Below are 15623 nucleotides of genomic sequence, written 5' to 3' on the forward strand. Positions count from 1 at the left end.
ATGATTCTTTTAAAAAGCTGTTGCATGGCCTTTGTTCATTTTGAGAGAACTCACTGTATTCAAAATTGGTCAAGTAACAATGATAAACAAATCAAACAAAAATATAAATCAAAATGATAAATCAAACAAAAATATCCATCATGCAATAAGAAAATGTTCACAAAGAGAATTAACCAAAAATGCTGCTTGCAAAAGGTTTGAATAATTGTTTTTCATGCCCAGTAGAAAGAGTTTGAGAATAAATTCTAATTAATTTTAAATCTCTGTTATTTTAATTAATACCTATATTTGTGCATTTTTTCAAAGGTGATGCAGTAGGAGAGAAAATGATCTATGCCAATGGCTGAAGCTTTCACTCTGGGAACAAGCAATTTGATGCTCTAATCATGCTACAACTGTGATAAGTGAACAGTTAAGGGTATAAGTTGGCAAATCTAAACAAGACTCTTTGGAATAGCATTAAATTTTATGGCAGTCAGTAATTTTGACATACTTTTTTCCAGCAGGAGTCATGCTTTGTTCCAGCAGAGACATAATTTGTGTGGGTTGGGCAGTCTTTAGAACTGTTTCAGTGTGATTTCCCAGCAATTCCTTTTTCTGCTCTGAAACATTTTACAGTGTACCCAACACACCAAAGCAAAGTTAATTAGCTTTTGATTTGTAAGCATACAGAGAACCTTTGTTTTGTGTTTTTTTCCAAAGAAACAAACATATTGTTATATATACTGGAATAAAATGAAGCTGCTTATGCATATGGGGTTCATTTAACTTTTGTCTAATGGGATTCCTAGTTCTAGTTATCCTGATTTGGCATATCCCTGGCAAAACAAGGTAGATCAATAGAGCAACAATACTGGTCAACTAGCAGTGCCAGCTGCAACAGTTACCAGTTCAAAACTACAAATCTGTGGTGCTTATTCAGTCCAAGCCTGGACACAGACCACTGGCAACAATTAAAAGGAAAAAATGTTGCCAGGCACAAGGTAGAAAACAAGAAATTGCACTGTAGTAATTCCTTGAATGCTCTTAGAAACATCCAGGCTGTTATACTTTTGTAAATGGATTGTCCCTTATTAGAAACCAGGTTGTCGTATAGATCACAGTCTGACAAAAGGATACAAGTAGAGAAGAATCAAGAGATAAAAATATGATTCCTGGGTGAATCCATAATCAATTACCAATAAAGTGTGAACACCAGGAATATAATAAACTATAAAAGTTTAATACCATCACCGATCACCAAGCTTTCGTCAGATACTTCTGACATCGTCAGGGTTAATACTGGTCTGTGGGAGAGTGCCTTTATAGGTGAGCCGTCATTTGCACACGGCTCCTAGATCTTGTCGTAGGTCCTAATTGATTTAACTGCTTTTTAATTACGGCTTCCATACTAATGACTCCTCTTTTCTTGCTTTTACTGCTTGTGGGTGTGTCATTATTCCCCTCTACCTCCCACTGCCTTGAATTAGGGAGGTTCTTTCCTCCCCTTTTTTGGTCATTCATATCTCTAAGTTGTTCCCTCTTCACACCTCTGTGTCTCCTACCTTCCTCCTTCTTCTGACCTTTACTTGCTCCCCAATTGTCATCCCTCATTCTATGGGGGAGCACTCTCAGCCTTTCTCCCCATCCCTTGCTTTCCATTTCCCTCTCTTTGGCTGCATAAACTCTGTTTCTGTCATTGCCATTCCGTCTGACATCTACTTGCTCTTTCACCCCATTGTCAATGTTCTCGGATTCCATGTCAGACTGAATCCCTTGAATATCTCCTTCCTCCTCACACAAGCCCTCGTGTGCCCTCCTTTTTTGAGTATGTATGCCTGGTTCCTTTATATCCCTCCCTCCATCAACACAGTGATCTTTTTTACAGTTTCTATCACATTCTACCCTTATTTGCATTTCCCTCCCATTCACACTGCTCTCGATCTCTATATCCTCTCGGGCATTCCGATTGGCGCTCTGTTGTTTCCGTTGATGGACTTTTTCTGTTTGCCAAGTTCTTGCAGAGGGATTTCTAGTGGCTGGACAATAATACCCATGGTGAAATTCAATTTATCTAACTATAGCAAAATCATTTAGACTTGATCGTATTCCTTCTAGATGATCCCTTCATTATTTGTTTGGCTTAGGAAAGAACCATGAGGGAAATCATCCTTAAATATAAGTGCTGAGAGTTCTGTTTTATGTCTGGACTTGTTTCTTGTTCAGAAAAAAACACCAAGCAAGGCGAGAGAGGCTTGGATTCATCACAAACATTTTGGTAACAAAAGCAAATATTAAAATACTCAAAGGAAAAATATTTCTAATAAATGTAATTAAGAATGGAAACAGGAAGCTAAAATTGATCCAAGCATGGTTTAATACAAGATCATGAGCATCCTGAATTAAGATTTACTGGTCTTAAAACATTTGAATTTACGGTATTTTATCCTACATGTTTCATAACATACAGCATTATTCCAGAATCTGCCTTCTGTGGTTAGAAAAGGTTCTCCTATAAACATCTGTCCCCACCCTCTGGAACATTCTGCTGCCAGAGGTAATATCTGTCCCCACCCTTTTTTTGCCTTCCATAAAGTCCATAAAACTTGGTTCTGCCGACTTCTTGAGGGCCCTGATGTGGGCGCTTTATGCTGGAGAAGGCTGATGGGGTAAGAGAGAAAATCCCACCCCCAGGCCATCTATCCTCTTAGTTTTTAGTCCTTATTATTAACTGTTTTTATATTTATCTTTTTATCATTCTGTAAGTCACTCAGAGTTGCATCAATAGTGACATGGGTAGTATATAAATTTAATAAACAAACAAACAAACAAATGACACTGTTTAAATTGGAGGAATGGGGAAAAAGTGGTTTCTTAAGATGTCCCTGTTTTCCAACAGCCCTGTGTCTCTCCTTCCAAGAAATAGGCTTCAGAAGTTTCTGGTTCTGGTGGTTATAGAGAAATTTCATTCTCCTCTTTCTCTTGGTATCTAAACACTGACAATAGGAACCACTAATAAATGCTTGGGAATGCAGGTGCAAATGATAAAACTTGAGGATTCTTAACCTGGAATTCATGAACCCTGAAGATTAAATGGTGCCTCTGAAAATGGAAAAAAAAATAGAACTTTATTTTCACTAACCTCAGATGAAATTTACCTTTTTTATCCAGTATTGAGGGCAACACAGTAATTTCTGGCCTCTAAACAAAATAATTGTTATTTCAATAAATCTTACTAAAATTATTATATGGATTTATAAAGCACATACATTACTATATTACATATTGGATATTTTTAATGTGTTGATAATTAGATTTGATCTTAATGGGTTTCCTTTATAATGCAATTAATACCTTTTCTTTTATGCATTTAAATATATATTTTTTTCTGAGAAAGGGTCTGAAGATTTCACCAGACTCTCAAAAGGATCCATAGCAAAAAAAAAAACAAAACAAAAACCAACCCCTCCCAAGAATTCCTAGTAAAACTGAAGTAAAATAAACACATGTATGTGGTTTGCTTATAAAATAGTTATGCAACTTATTTAACACGTATGTGAAAACAGTACCTGTACCTGTCAATTTGAAGAATACTATTGTTCCTCCATACAAAGGAGAAGAGTATGAATCAGTAGAAAAAATTAGGGGAATTAGTTTGTCAAGTCTGCTTGTGACAGTGTTTAGCAGAATTCTGATTAAAAGGATTTTTGTGATGACAACTAACAAAATTTAGGAAATGCATTGCAGCTTTTTATTTTGCAGGGAGAATCCAGTTTAGATTTTTGTTATTCAGTAGGTCATTAAGAAATGAATGGATGACAAAAAATATTGTTAGTTGATGTAGAGAAGGCATATAACAAAATAAAAAAAGAATTATGGAATGTTTTGCATCAATAAGGAGTTGAGGATTGATAGCTGAATGACACAAAAACATATATGGTGGAAATAAACCATGAATGACAATAAATGAAATGTTTAGTAAATAGTTCAATACTGTGCAGGGAATAAGAGAAAGCTACTTAATGTTCCCTAGATTGCTTAATGAATTTATGGATAAATCTATAAGGAACATTTGTGTTAGTTGGGGACATGTATACTTTCATAAACAGATTGTAGCATGTATGCTGATTGAGAAATTTGTCTGCTTTTGCCCTTTTTAGTATAAGGAAGTGACATATATCAGGAAAAACACAAAACAAGTTCAATGCAATGAGAATGGAGAACTTGAGAAATCTGTAGAGCAGGGGTGTCAAACTGCCAGCCCGCGGGCCAGATGTGTCACACGGAAGCCGCACCCACCCCATTGCCAGCAATGGCAAAACTGTCCCGATATGTTGTGCGACGTCACATGACATCACGAGTTTGACATGTCTGGTGTAGAGTTAAACAAGATGAAATAGGATCATAAATGAATTAATAAAATGAAGGTGAGCAACCAATTGAGATGGTCCAGAAAATGAATGAGGCCTGAAAAGCAAAACTTATATATGAAGGAAAAGTAAATGAAGAAAAATAAGAAAATTGTGGATAGATGTGGCTGATGAGATGCTTAAGAGTAAAAGGCAATAACTGAAAGAGTACATGGATTTAATGGAAGCAAGGCTAGTTTGTAAAGACAAAATAGTATGAAGAGGTATAATGATCTAAATTGGTATAAATTATATCTAGTCATTGTACATTTTCTTTTCTTTATCTTATATCAACTATTTTATTTGGTGTATTATTTCATAATCTTCTATACATAACATTGCTTACTCCAAAAGCAATTTTGTAGCAGGATGGGTAAGTATGCACTCACTTTTGTATAATGTTCTTAATAAATAAAAAGTAAAAGTAAAAAATAATTATGGATACTTTTTTGTAGAATCTTACAGTCGTGATGCTTTAATGTACACTTGCCTAGCATTCTTAACTCAGTTCCTGATTTAGCTTCTTAGTATTGTGTTAGGCATCCTCGTAAGCTGCACTTCAGATGTTAAAGAGTTTACTAGTCCCAGTCAACTCACATCAGTCCTAACTTAATGGCATGCCCAATAATCAGAGCTTTGGGAATTGTAGTTTTATAGGTGGAAGATGGTCAATATCTTACATATATTATTACTGCCCTTCTAGACTTTTAATTATTTGTGGAATGCTTTATTTGTTCTACAGGAGCTAATGTTGGTATACACAGCAGTCTCTCCTATAATGACTGCCCTATAATATAAAGTAGGCTGAGAGAATGAATGACTGACTCAAAGTTATCTAGTGATCTTTCATGGCTCAATATGGAGCTTAAGGATTATGCTCTTTTTCTTGATATTATAATCTCTAGAAATGACCATACATTAGTGGCATTAAAGTGTTACTGGTATCATTTGTCTTTTGAAATTGTATGCCAAATGTGTGCATAGACAAGTGCATAAGTGATTTATCTGAATTTCTCCATAAAATGGAGAAATTTCCAACCATTTTTCAACAATAGGACTTCACAGTGCTGAAAAGTGCCCTGCTACTGAAAAGCTCAGTAGGAACTATTCTTTCATGATTTCTTCCATTTGAAAGTATGGAAAGCCAAGGAAGCTACAGACTCTTGGAGAAACTATCAGACAAGAATGTCTATGGAGATTCTCAGTCACCCAGGTGATAGTTATTCCAAAGATGCTTTTTCATGAGGCAACTGCATTGTACTGCATATATCAGAAAATCAGACATATCAGACAAGAAATCACATTCCAATTTCATCATATTGTCTACCCTCTTTTTAACTAAAAAGTACAGAAAAAAGAAATTCTTTTTTCCTTTCAACTGCTATAAGGAAAAAAAAAAACAACCACAGGATAATTTTTCTGCCTGACACAAATTAGAAGGTTTTCCAGCATAAACTAAGAACAGCAACTATCATATTTATCTGAGAAAGCCAATTCAAAATTTAAAAGTAGACAGAAGAGGAAGGAAAAATAGACCCCAAAAATATAATCACAGACAAAAATTGTGTGATTTATTTAATTATTATGGAGATTGACTCTATGCTTAAACTTACTTTTAGATGCTTGTTCTAAATATGCTTGAACTTTTTAGCTTCTATATTTGTATTTATTTATTTAATTTATATAACTGCCCGATTCACAGATTATGATTTTGGATGATTAGTATCTGATTAGTAAAGATATTGTCCTAAGCACCTGAAGGTAAGACAAGAAGCAACAAATGGAAACTAACCAAAGAGAGAAGCACCCTAGATTTAAGGAGAAATTTCCTGACAGTTAGAACAATTAAGCAGTGGAACAACCTGCCTCCAGAAGTGGTGAATGCTTCAACACTGGAAGTTTTTAAGAAGAGAATGGACAGCCGTTTGTCTGAAATGGTATAGGGTTTCCTGCCTGAGCAAGGGTTTGGACTAGATGACCTCCAAGGTCCCTTCCATCATCATCATCATCATCATCATTACTATTATTACTATTACTATTATTATTATTATTATTCATTAGACGTGAACCTCAGTCAACTGAACATTCAAATTGACTAGTGCTGATGGTTGACACGGGTCACTACCAGCATCCTAGGTAACAACCAGGTACCTCCTTAAAATGTAAGATGTTCCGGGTTGTTCACTTTATTATTATTAAAATAAGCAACCGTTAATCAAAACAAACAAACCAATAAAAACATAATAAACGTGCGGCCAACCATAATAATTCTCGTAAAGCATCACAAAAAACAGCTTGTATAATATACCCTAGTCCAATGTTTGAGGAAAGAGTCAGGTTTATAAGGCCTTACAGAAACCAACATTAAAATCTTGGGGGAATATACTGTTCTCCAAGACAGGGGCTACAACCGAAGAGAGATACCTCCTGGGTCCCCCCAGATGACAATGTCTGAAAGAAGGGACCAGAAACAAACCTACGCTGGTGGATCCTGTGGGATGGGTAGAAATTATTGGAGATCGGTAGCCCCACAAATAACTTGGCACTGGTCCATTAAGGATATTATAGGTGGTAAGAGAAAGATGAAAGTTTGCAAGAATATTTGAAGCTCAGGGTTGAACTGTTGTTTTCAAAGTATGTTGTCAAATATTCCTTGGGACATATATCTCTTTGGGATCTTAAATGCTTAGTATTCATTTTAATGGTATTTAATTTAGTATTAGGCAAAGAGTACCTTTCTTTTTAGTAAAACACAATTGTGTTTTAGATTAAAACAGACAAAATCATGTGCAAGATTATAATGTTAATTTAGCACGACAGGGCATCCACACAATCAATAGTGTTATATAGAGTACCATAATGTGGCCATAACTACTTACATGCCTGTATTTTGTACCAGTCGTAGTTTCTAAATGGCAGTCTCATATAGAACACATTACAATAGTTAAAAAAAGATATGACCAAGGAATAGCAGATATAAGCTGGGAATCCTGATCCAGAAAGAGGTTCAACTGGCACACAACAGAAATTTGCGTAAAGGCCCTCCTTGCCATGGCTGCCAGCTGCTCTTTGACCAGAAGTCAAGAACTGAAGATGGCCCCAACTTGCACAGCAGGGCTAGGTCCACTCCCTCATCCATTACTAACTGAATTATAAAACAAAATGAAAGAAACCTTATTAGACTTTTTACTGCTTTGTTTTGCTTGATATGACAGAATTCTACCATGCCTGCTATGATTGAAATTGGCTGCACTCTTAGGACCAGTAAGTACTTGGAATACTGTATTTATGTTAACACTGTATTGTGTTGTGTTAATAATACATTACACTAAAAGTTAAATGTTCATTTTATTGCATACAATACCTGCTTTACTTGATAGAGAAATGCACTGTGTTTACATTGGCTATTATTTTGTCCATATTTTTGGATCTTCATGTATTGCCTGTAAAACCAATATCAGAGAGACACTATGTCTGGAAATAAGAAGAGATAAGACTAGAAAATGACCATAATATGTTAATGAGACAGTGATTTACAGCTATGAGTAGCAGAGACTTCTATAAATTTTTGCTTTAAACTAGGTGTCATGTATTAAGAAGATGCAGTATTTGCTCTTACAATACTGAACCAAAGTTGGTAGTTTATCCTAAAAGATCCAATCTCAAGTACGAAAGAGGTAAAAGATCTAAATCAGAACCATGAATAGAGAGGAACTAGAAACCAATTGAAAGTCCGGGAGCCAAAAATATTTGAAACAACCAGGAATTTGAATAAAATAAAGGATTATTATTTTTTACCTGCTTGACAGAGGGACTTTATTATCTACTTCTCTAATATGTGTTTGCATTTTCACTGTACTTTAGCTTCTACCTCCACTTCCCACACTAGGGAGTAAATCATTTGATGGAGTAGTCATTTATCTCTTACATATACACTTTTTATTCCTCTACCTAATCATTTCTGCTTATCAATCTATTTAGTACAGTCTCTGTAAAATATTAAACAAACATATTTAAATGCATTCTTTACTTGAATGTTGCCATATGTCACATATTTGTCTGTAAAGAAGTATTATATCCTATTTTAATGACAGAAAATGTATATGAGAATGAATGAGTTGGAGAGGATCAGTCACAACCTCTAGACAAACTTAGGAACTAGAAACATCAGATTGGCTTTAGGCTTTATGAATCAAAGTTTTTGGTTTTAATTAGATATAAGAATCCAATTTAGCCGAGTTACTGATTTACTGATTCCATGTTCAATTATTTCTTGCAATTTTGCCCAGATATTAACCTGGCAGCTCTTAACTATGTAATATAACTAGACAATCTGTGTCCTGCTGGATCATCCTTTGAGAAATATTTCCTTATCTAAACATAGAAACAGAATGACCATGGGCTTTTGTTTTTCTTATTGTTTTGGTTTTAAAACAAAAGAAGAAAATATAACTTTATTAAAGACGATCCGCAGCAAATATATAATTGTTAACTATTTACCCTATTTTTACAGTTCCCAGACTGGAATTGCTGGAAGCTGGCAGTAAAGGTAGCAAATGAGGATCATGTGACTATAGGACACTGTGACTGTTGTAACTGTGTGTCAGCTGACAAATGCCTGAATTGTGATCACATGTCTGTGGGGAAGCTGTGATGGCTACAACTCTGAATAACAACTGTAATGGCTACAACTCTGAATAACAACTGTAAGTGTTCTTATTCAGTGGTAAGTGAGGACTACCAGTACTGTATTAAAGAGTCAGTAAATATTGTTGCTCTGAATAATGCCAACGGTGGCCACAATCCAATGTGATTTCTGTTGTAACACTGTAAATAATAAACAATAAAAACTCATCATTATAATTTAGGATTGATTTAATGTCATTGAAATCTTTCATACCACAGATTTTTAAAGTATTCTGTAATATCTTGATTATCCTATAGGCTCAATTTAGCACGAGAAAAAGGATTAAAATGCGATATTCCAGCAATTACATATTATAATATTTGAACTGATGTGACATAGAAAAGAAATTATTTGTTTGATTCATTACAGTATTTCTTTTTTTCTACACTCTGCATAACACTGCTTACTTCAAAAAGAATAGCATAATAGGTAGGTACGGTAGGTGTATTTTCAACAATACATTTATAAAATGCTGCATAAAACAGTCAAAAGGCAGTTTTCCAAATTACTGAATCAAAATGCCTGGTACAGTACATCAAGATAAAATGCCCCAGATATTTTTCTACACTGTATAAGACTAAAAGATATACAGACAAGAGTCCTGTCATCTCTTGCTATCCAATTCTGAAATCCCATCGCTGCCTTTTCTAAAGTCTTCTTGTATCATCAAATGTGCTTATGACAACTTATTAGCAAACACATTAGCAAAGACAGAACACAATATTTATTATTTATATAGCTGTAAGTCCTCATTTCTCATTAATGCTTACACAAAAATATTTAAATCATAATTGTGATAAACTTTTAGGTAATAATATTTATCTAAATATTTCTTTCACATTTATCTTCTCTTCTGCTTCCTTTATAGTTCCTTCTATTTCTTTAGTGGTCTACCTGATAAATCTCAACAACATCTTCATTTACTGGAGAATACTAAAAGCTGATACAGTATTCTGGAAAAAATAAAACAGCTTACTGAAAAGAGTTCCCTATGGATTTATAGTTTTGTAACTAAGTTCCTTTCTCAGTCGAGAACTTAATTTGCTCCCAATCATGTACTCAATTTGCAGTCTGAATCTGAAAACACTTTAAGTAGAATGAACCAAAGAATAAGTATTTAAATCTGCGTTTAAACATACAACTCCTATTGATAGTAATTGTAATACTGTATGCTTAACAATTCCCAGCACTACTATTGAATGACTTGCTATTTAATCCATGTATTAAATTTAGCAGCATACTACTTTCTCGTGGTTATATCACTAATACAGCAATAGCGATGCTGATTTTTAAAACGTGTAACTGGTTCCCTTGTAAAATAGATGGAACAAATTTTTTTGCAAGATTGCAAGTAGTCTTGATAGCATTTTCTTTTCGCCTTTTAAAAAAAATTCAGTAGTTGCCAGACACTAGTCATCTTCTAAAACTAACATTTATAAAACTGTCTGCAGAAAAACGTATTTTATACTCGAATATGAATGCAGTCTTTATTCTCTTTTCCACTGTCTACTTTATTGGCAAGTATGTAGATTTCAGTAAATATTATACATCTGCAAACACTGAATACAGGCCAGGGAAACTATTCCAAGTATATTTATAAGCTGTTGCTAAATGAAAAAAGTTGGTGTTTTAAATTAATGTTATGAGTTTTCCATTATTATGAAAATGAGATATTCACATTATTGTAAATGAGATATTGATTACATTTTCTCCTTTACCATTATGTAGTGGGTTTTTTTAATTAATACTTAAGACAGATTAAGTGCTACTCTTTCGTGTAGATATGGCTATAATAGTTAACAGTTGAGTTCCTAAAAACCTTTATGAAAGCCATAGCTTTTAACAAACATTCCATGCCCTGTGGTTACTTAAATAAACCCTCTAGGTTTCTGCAGGACTTTTATGATTCTCTCAAAATTACAAGAAAGTGGATGTTTTTGCTGGAATATGATATGATCACAAATGACAATTTCACGCAAATATCAATTCAAGAAACAGTGAAAGTTTTTTTAAAGGTGAACTTATCATAAAGCTGAATATTGTAAGAAGGATCAAAGGACAAAATTAATAATTTTAAAATGAATATATCTATTTTGAAGATTAAACCTGACAAAGCTGTTTGTCAATTTGAACCTTTATTTAGACTGGCAATTGTCCAAACTACCCTTCAACAATCCTAGTGTATAGACTACAAGTGGCATTACCCCAGATTATAGGAAATAGATATCCATCCTAAAAAATATGGTTTTAGAAACTATGGTGTATGGAGCCTACAAAGTGACTCTAGCAAAAATTGAGTGTGCTATTCCGCAGATGTTTTTTTAATGGTTTTTAATGATTTTTCAGGTATGTTTTATTTTGCTCTATTGTTTATTTTGTTTTTATTTTTACCTTTGTATATTCCTAGAATCACACATGTAAGATGGGTGGCTATATGAATTAATTAAATGTAAGTAAGTAAGCAAGCAAGCAAACAAGCAAGCAAATAAGTCACTAATCAATATCTGCATGCTATGTTCTTTCTTTGAATAGCACTCTTCCCGAATTTGATTAACAACAGTCCTGATAAGAGTTAGAAAAGCTATTAAGCCCTGGATATTCCACCAATCATCTGCAGAATTATGTACTTGGATCTTTTCTTCTGTCAATAGTGAGTTTGTTCCACTATTGTCCCATTTGAGTGTAACATCCCTAAATTTGTTGATATGACTTCAAAAAATGCAATGTTTTAAGGGTGTGGATGTTGATTCTGAATTGCATACCTCAAATTTGGAATTTACTATTATGGGAAAAAGCATAGATTCACTGAGCATAGAACTCCCACCCTCCCGCAGCTCTGAATTTACAATCTTGTATTGATAGGTGTTTGCTTTCTACTTTCAAAGTAACTCCTTATTAATGTAAACACAGATCAACATTATTCGGTTGACTCATTGCTGTACAAAAATATAATATGCAAAAAGAACATGAATAAATGACTAATTAAAAGGTTTAAGTGACTGCAAACAATTGTCAAAACAATGAATCAGGTGACAAACAAGACTCTCTAGAAAGGATATTCTAAACCTGTAGGAGAAGGCACCACTGAAAAAGACCTGATTGTGAGCAATCTTGCCAAACCACTTCACGGGGAAGCTCTGGGAACTGCCCCTCCAAGGTTTATTGTAATGTTTGGGTAAAAGTGTCTGTTCTTGAACATAGTGTGATTCAAGGCTCAAACATTTATAAGTTATTACCAGCACTTCAAGAACTGGGCTGGTACCTTGGCACTAAGAATCTCTCTTGTAATACTGATCTATTGCCTTTTAGTTAAATTCATTTGTTACTAATTACAAGTTTTACTTCCTCTTATCTCCAATAGCTTCTAGAACATAGCTGTGTCTTATTTTGTGTCTTTAGTTATCCATGCTGCAATATGAAAAACAAGAAAAGATTTGTCCCAGAAGTGAGTGACACAATAAGTAGTGTCCTCTGAGTTTAAACCTTTTTAATTCTTGTGCATTAGATTTACATTCTAACTTTTTTCTAGAAGCTCAGACTAGAATTAACAGATGTCTACCCTCCTCTTAGCCCCATAATTGCCCTGTGAGATGGGCTGAACTGAGAGAATTTGAAGCCACCAATGAATTTTCATGGCTAAGGATGGATTTAAGCCCAAATCACCCATTGTGTGATTTCTTCTGGGTGAGGAGAGGGCGAAGCTGATTATATACACATTAAATATCTAATTTAAAGAAAGTTACTTAGACTTGTTTATTATCAAATTCCTGAGGCAAGCTCTATCATTTTCCATTATTCTGCATTTTTTAGATGAGATAATTGAGCAAGCAAATCACCACCTTAATTTCTTACCCATTTAAGGATACTGTACAAGAAAGTTCAGAGACCTGCAAGTGTTTCTTCAAGGTTCACAAATTGTAATTCTTTTGGGGGAAGTCCTTTCCATTAATGTTTATCTCTAAGATAAAGTACATGTAAGCCTGGAATTCTAAAGCAGGGCATTCAAGAGTGGGGCAAAAAAGGGGAGACTGGAAAGCGAACAAAGATGAGTTCCAAAAATGGAAAAAAGGAAATCAAACGAAGGCAGTTACTTTTTCCTCCTAGCACTACCATTTTAAGAGCAGACTAAATTTATTAACTGTCTTTTAATTGTACCATAAGTAAAATAAATACTGTGACATACTTGGACAAATACACTATTAGCACAAAATAAGAACTCTTGTAGTCTTATAACAAAGATTAATAGGCTTGCTAAATTGCAGTTTCCTAACTTCAATTCAACAAAAGTTCTCATACTACAAAAATCTGAAAAAGCATATTTTTATTCCAATAAAACAATTTAAAAGAGAATGCTCTTTAACATTTAAATTAGCAAGTTATTATTTATTTCCATTAAATGTTTACGAAGATCTATTAAGCAACTTAAAAATAAAAAAAGAAGAAAAACTAAAACAAAATGATAAATTAGGGTTTAGAGATGTCAGGGAGGATATACTGTAATTTTCCAACAAAACATTAATTACTAATAAACAACTGAATGTGTTATATTGTTTTAGCAGACTAAAACTCACAATGAAACTTTAAATTCAGAATGAATATTGAGAATTCTGGTCAACACAGTATAAATCACTTGGTAAAACTGTAAACCATGATGAATTCAATGCACATTACTTAAAATCTGTTCTAAATATCTTGTAAAATGAAATACTAACTTTACACAACCCCCCCCCCCTAAATATTGGATATAGTACAAATCCATGTTTTAAATTGTAGTCTTGGAATGGTATCAGTTTGAATTCTGCATCAGACTTACTTTTAAAGAACAAAGTTATTTTGGACATCAAAGCCTAATTATATCTTAGTGAGCCATTCTTCCAGAGGGGATCAAACCATAGAACCTGCCATAGAAAGGACATAATATTCTTGCAGCAGTGCATTCGCTGAAGCATATCTGAAGCTATTCCATCCCAGCACATACATTTGTATCACACACAGCACCATGCAAGTATTCAAAGGAAAAAATGAGGAAATAACCCAAGCATTTAGCATCTTTTTCATCAATCCTAATTTATTTAATTTATTTATTTGCTGCCTATCTCATAAAGTATGTTTATTATGCTTACTATTACCATTATGAATGAACGGAGACACATACCAATACTCACACTGGGCTCCTTCAAGGAAATATAAATCACATAGCATATCATCACAGAATTATTTTTTAACTACATGATTTTATGGGGAAATCAATGAAGTGCTCAATAAGTGGTTGTGTTCATAAGATATTAGTCAATAATCAAAGACTTGAGCAAATTTTCTTTCATTTCCAAGCAAGAAACCTCACTAGTTATAAAGGAAAGTCAAGAACACACTATATTTCTACTGCATATAGAAAGCAATACCAAAGTCTAATGCAGACATTGCCTGGATAGAGAAATGAGTGTACCATGTATGTAATCTCCATAATTCCTAGATATTGAGGAGTGGCATACTTACAACACAGTAGCCCACTGCTACTTCATTTACTTATTACTTAGTTATTAGGATGGCTGGTTAGATTATGACCAATGACTATCTAGACAAAAGGATAGAATAGATCAGTGTCATATGTATTTTTCCATTATGAAGGAACCAGAGATTAATCTATGAACACTTGAAGCCCAACATGGAGCTAAATCTCTCAGTGGAACGAAGAGGAACATTCAACAAATATCATTTAAGGAAAATGCAGGCTGCTTACCGTTGAGGGTTCAGATTTAAAAGACTTTAAAATGGATCTTGCAAGGGAACTTGCATGGCTTGACTAGCATTGTCTTATAAAAATCATCATATTAACTTTTTTCAATTAAACAATAAGAAATATAATAAAATATTGTGAAACCAAGATTACTATATATGTGATATAGCACTCACTGTTCAATTCGAGGAGAGAGATACAATTTGGGAAAAACCTGAGTAGCTTCTGTATCCTCAAAACTGACTGAAAGTAGAGCAACATCTTCTCCAGGGTCTTCATTTGCATCCTAAAAACATAAACAGAAAGAAAAAATAAAATAGATTTTGATAGCAATCCTAAGCTTGACCATGTGAAAGATTCTAAGGCCTGGTTGAAGAGGTTGGCAATCTGCTACTTTGGCCCATTTAAAACTGGCTAGAAATAACTTGCTTGACACCAGGAATCTTAACAGAAGTATACTGCTAGCAAGAATTATTCTATATATTTTAGGTGCATACAGTAGACATAAATTAAATGTCATTGCCATGAATTTGGCAGATGTCAAATTATTGCTAGGAGGCATGTCATGATATTCTTATGTAGAAAATATTGTTCTCCAAAGTCAAATCAGCTGTTAAAAAAACACCTAGCTAACTGGACAACAAGAAATGATTTTACAGTGCTGCATTAACTGCATTCCTATAATATTTTACCATGACAGTTTGTGACAATATCATGGAGGAAGTAATTGGTGCCCAAAACTGGTCTAAGTGACCCTTGAAAATCTGGCACAATTTTTCAGTTCTGAGCACCATTATTTACTCTAAAAATG

The 15623-nt window shown here is 34.0% G+C and overlaps 1 protein-coding gene across 5 annotated transcripts in view; it reads right to left on the bottom strand.

The window, feature by feature from the left end:
- BABAM2 (BRISC and BRCA1 A complex member 2) overlaps positions 1-15623 on the bottom strand; it is a 145015-nt gene that overhangs the window by 91905 nt on the left and 37487 nt on the right. For all 5 annotated transcript variants that reach the window (XM_039337058.1, XM_039337059.1, XM_039337061.1 and 2 more), the window contains exon 7: positions 14989-15098. In XM_039337058.1, coding sequence (XP_039192992.1) covers positions 14989-15098 — 110 coding nt within the window. The remainder of the gene's footprint in view (positions 1-14988; positions 15099-15623) is intronic.

Source organism: Crotalus tigris, unplaced genomic scaffold, assembly GCF_016545835.1.
Source record: "Crotalus tigris isolate CLP2741 ecotype Arizona unplaced genomic scaffold, ASM1654583v1 scf7180000017668.6805642782:7212621, whole genome shotgun sequence".
In the NCBI taxonomy this organism is placed as follows: Eukaryota; Metazoa; Chordata; class Lepidosauria; order Squamata; family Viperidae; genus Crotalus; species Crotalus tigris.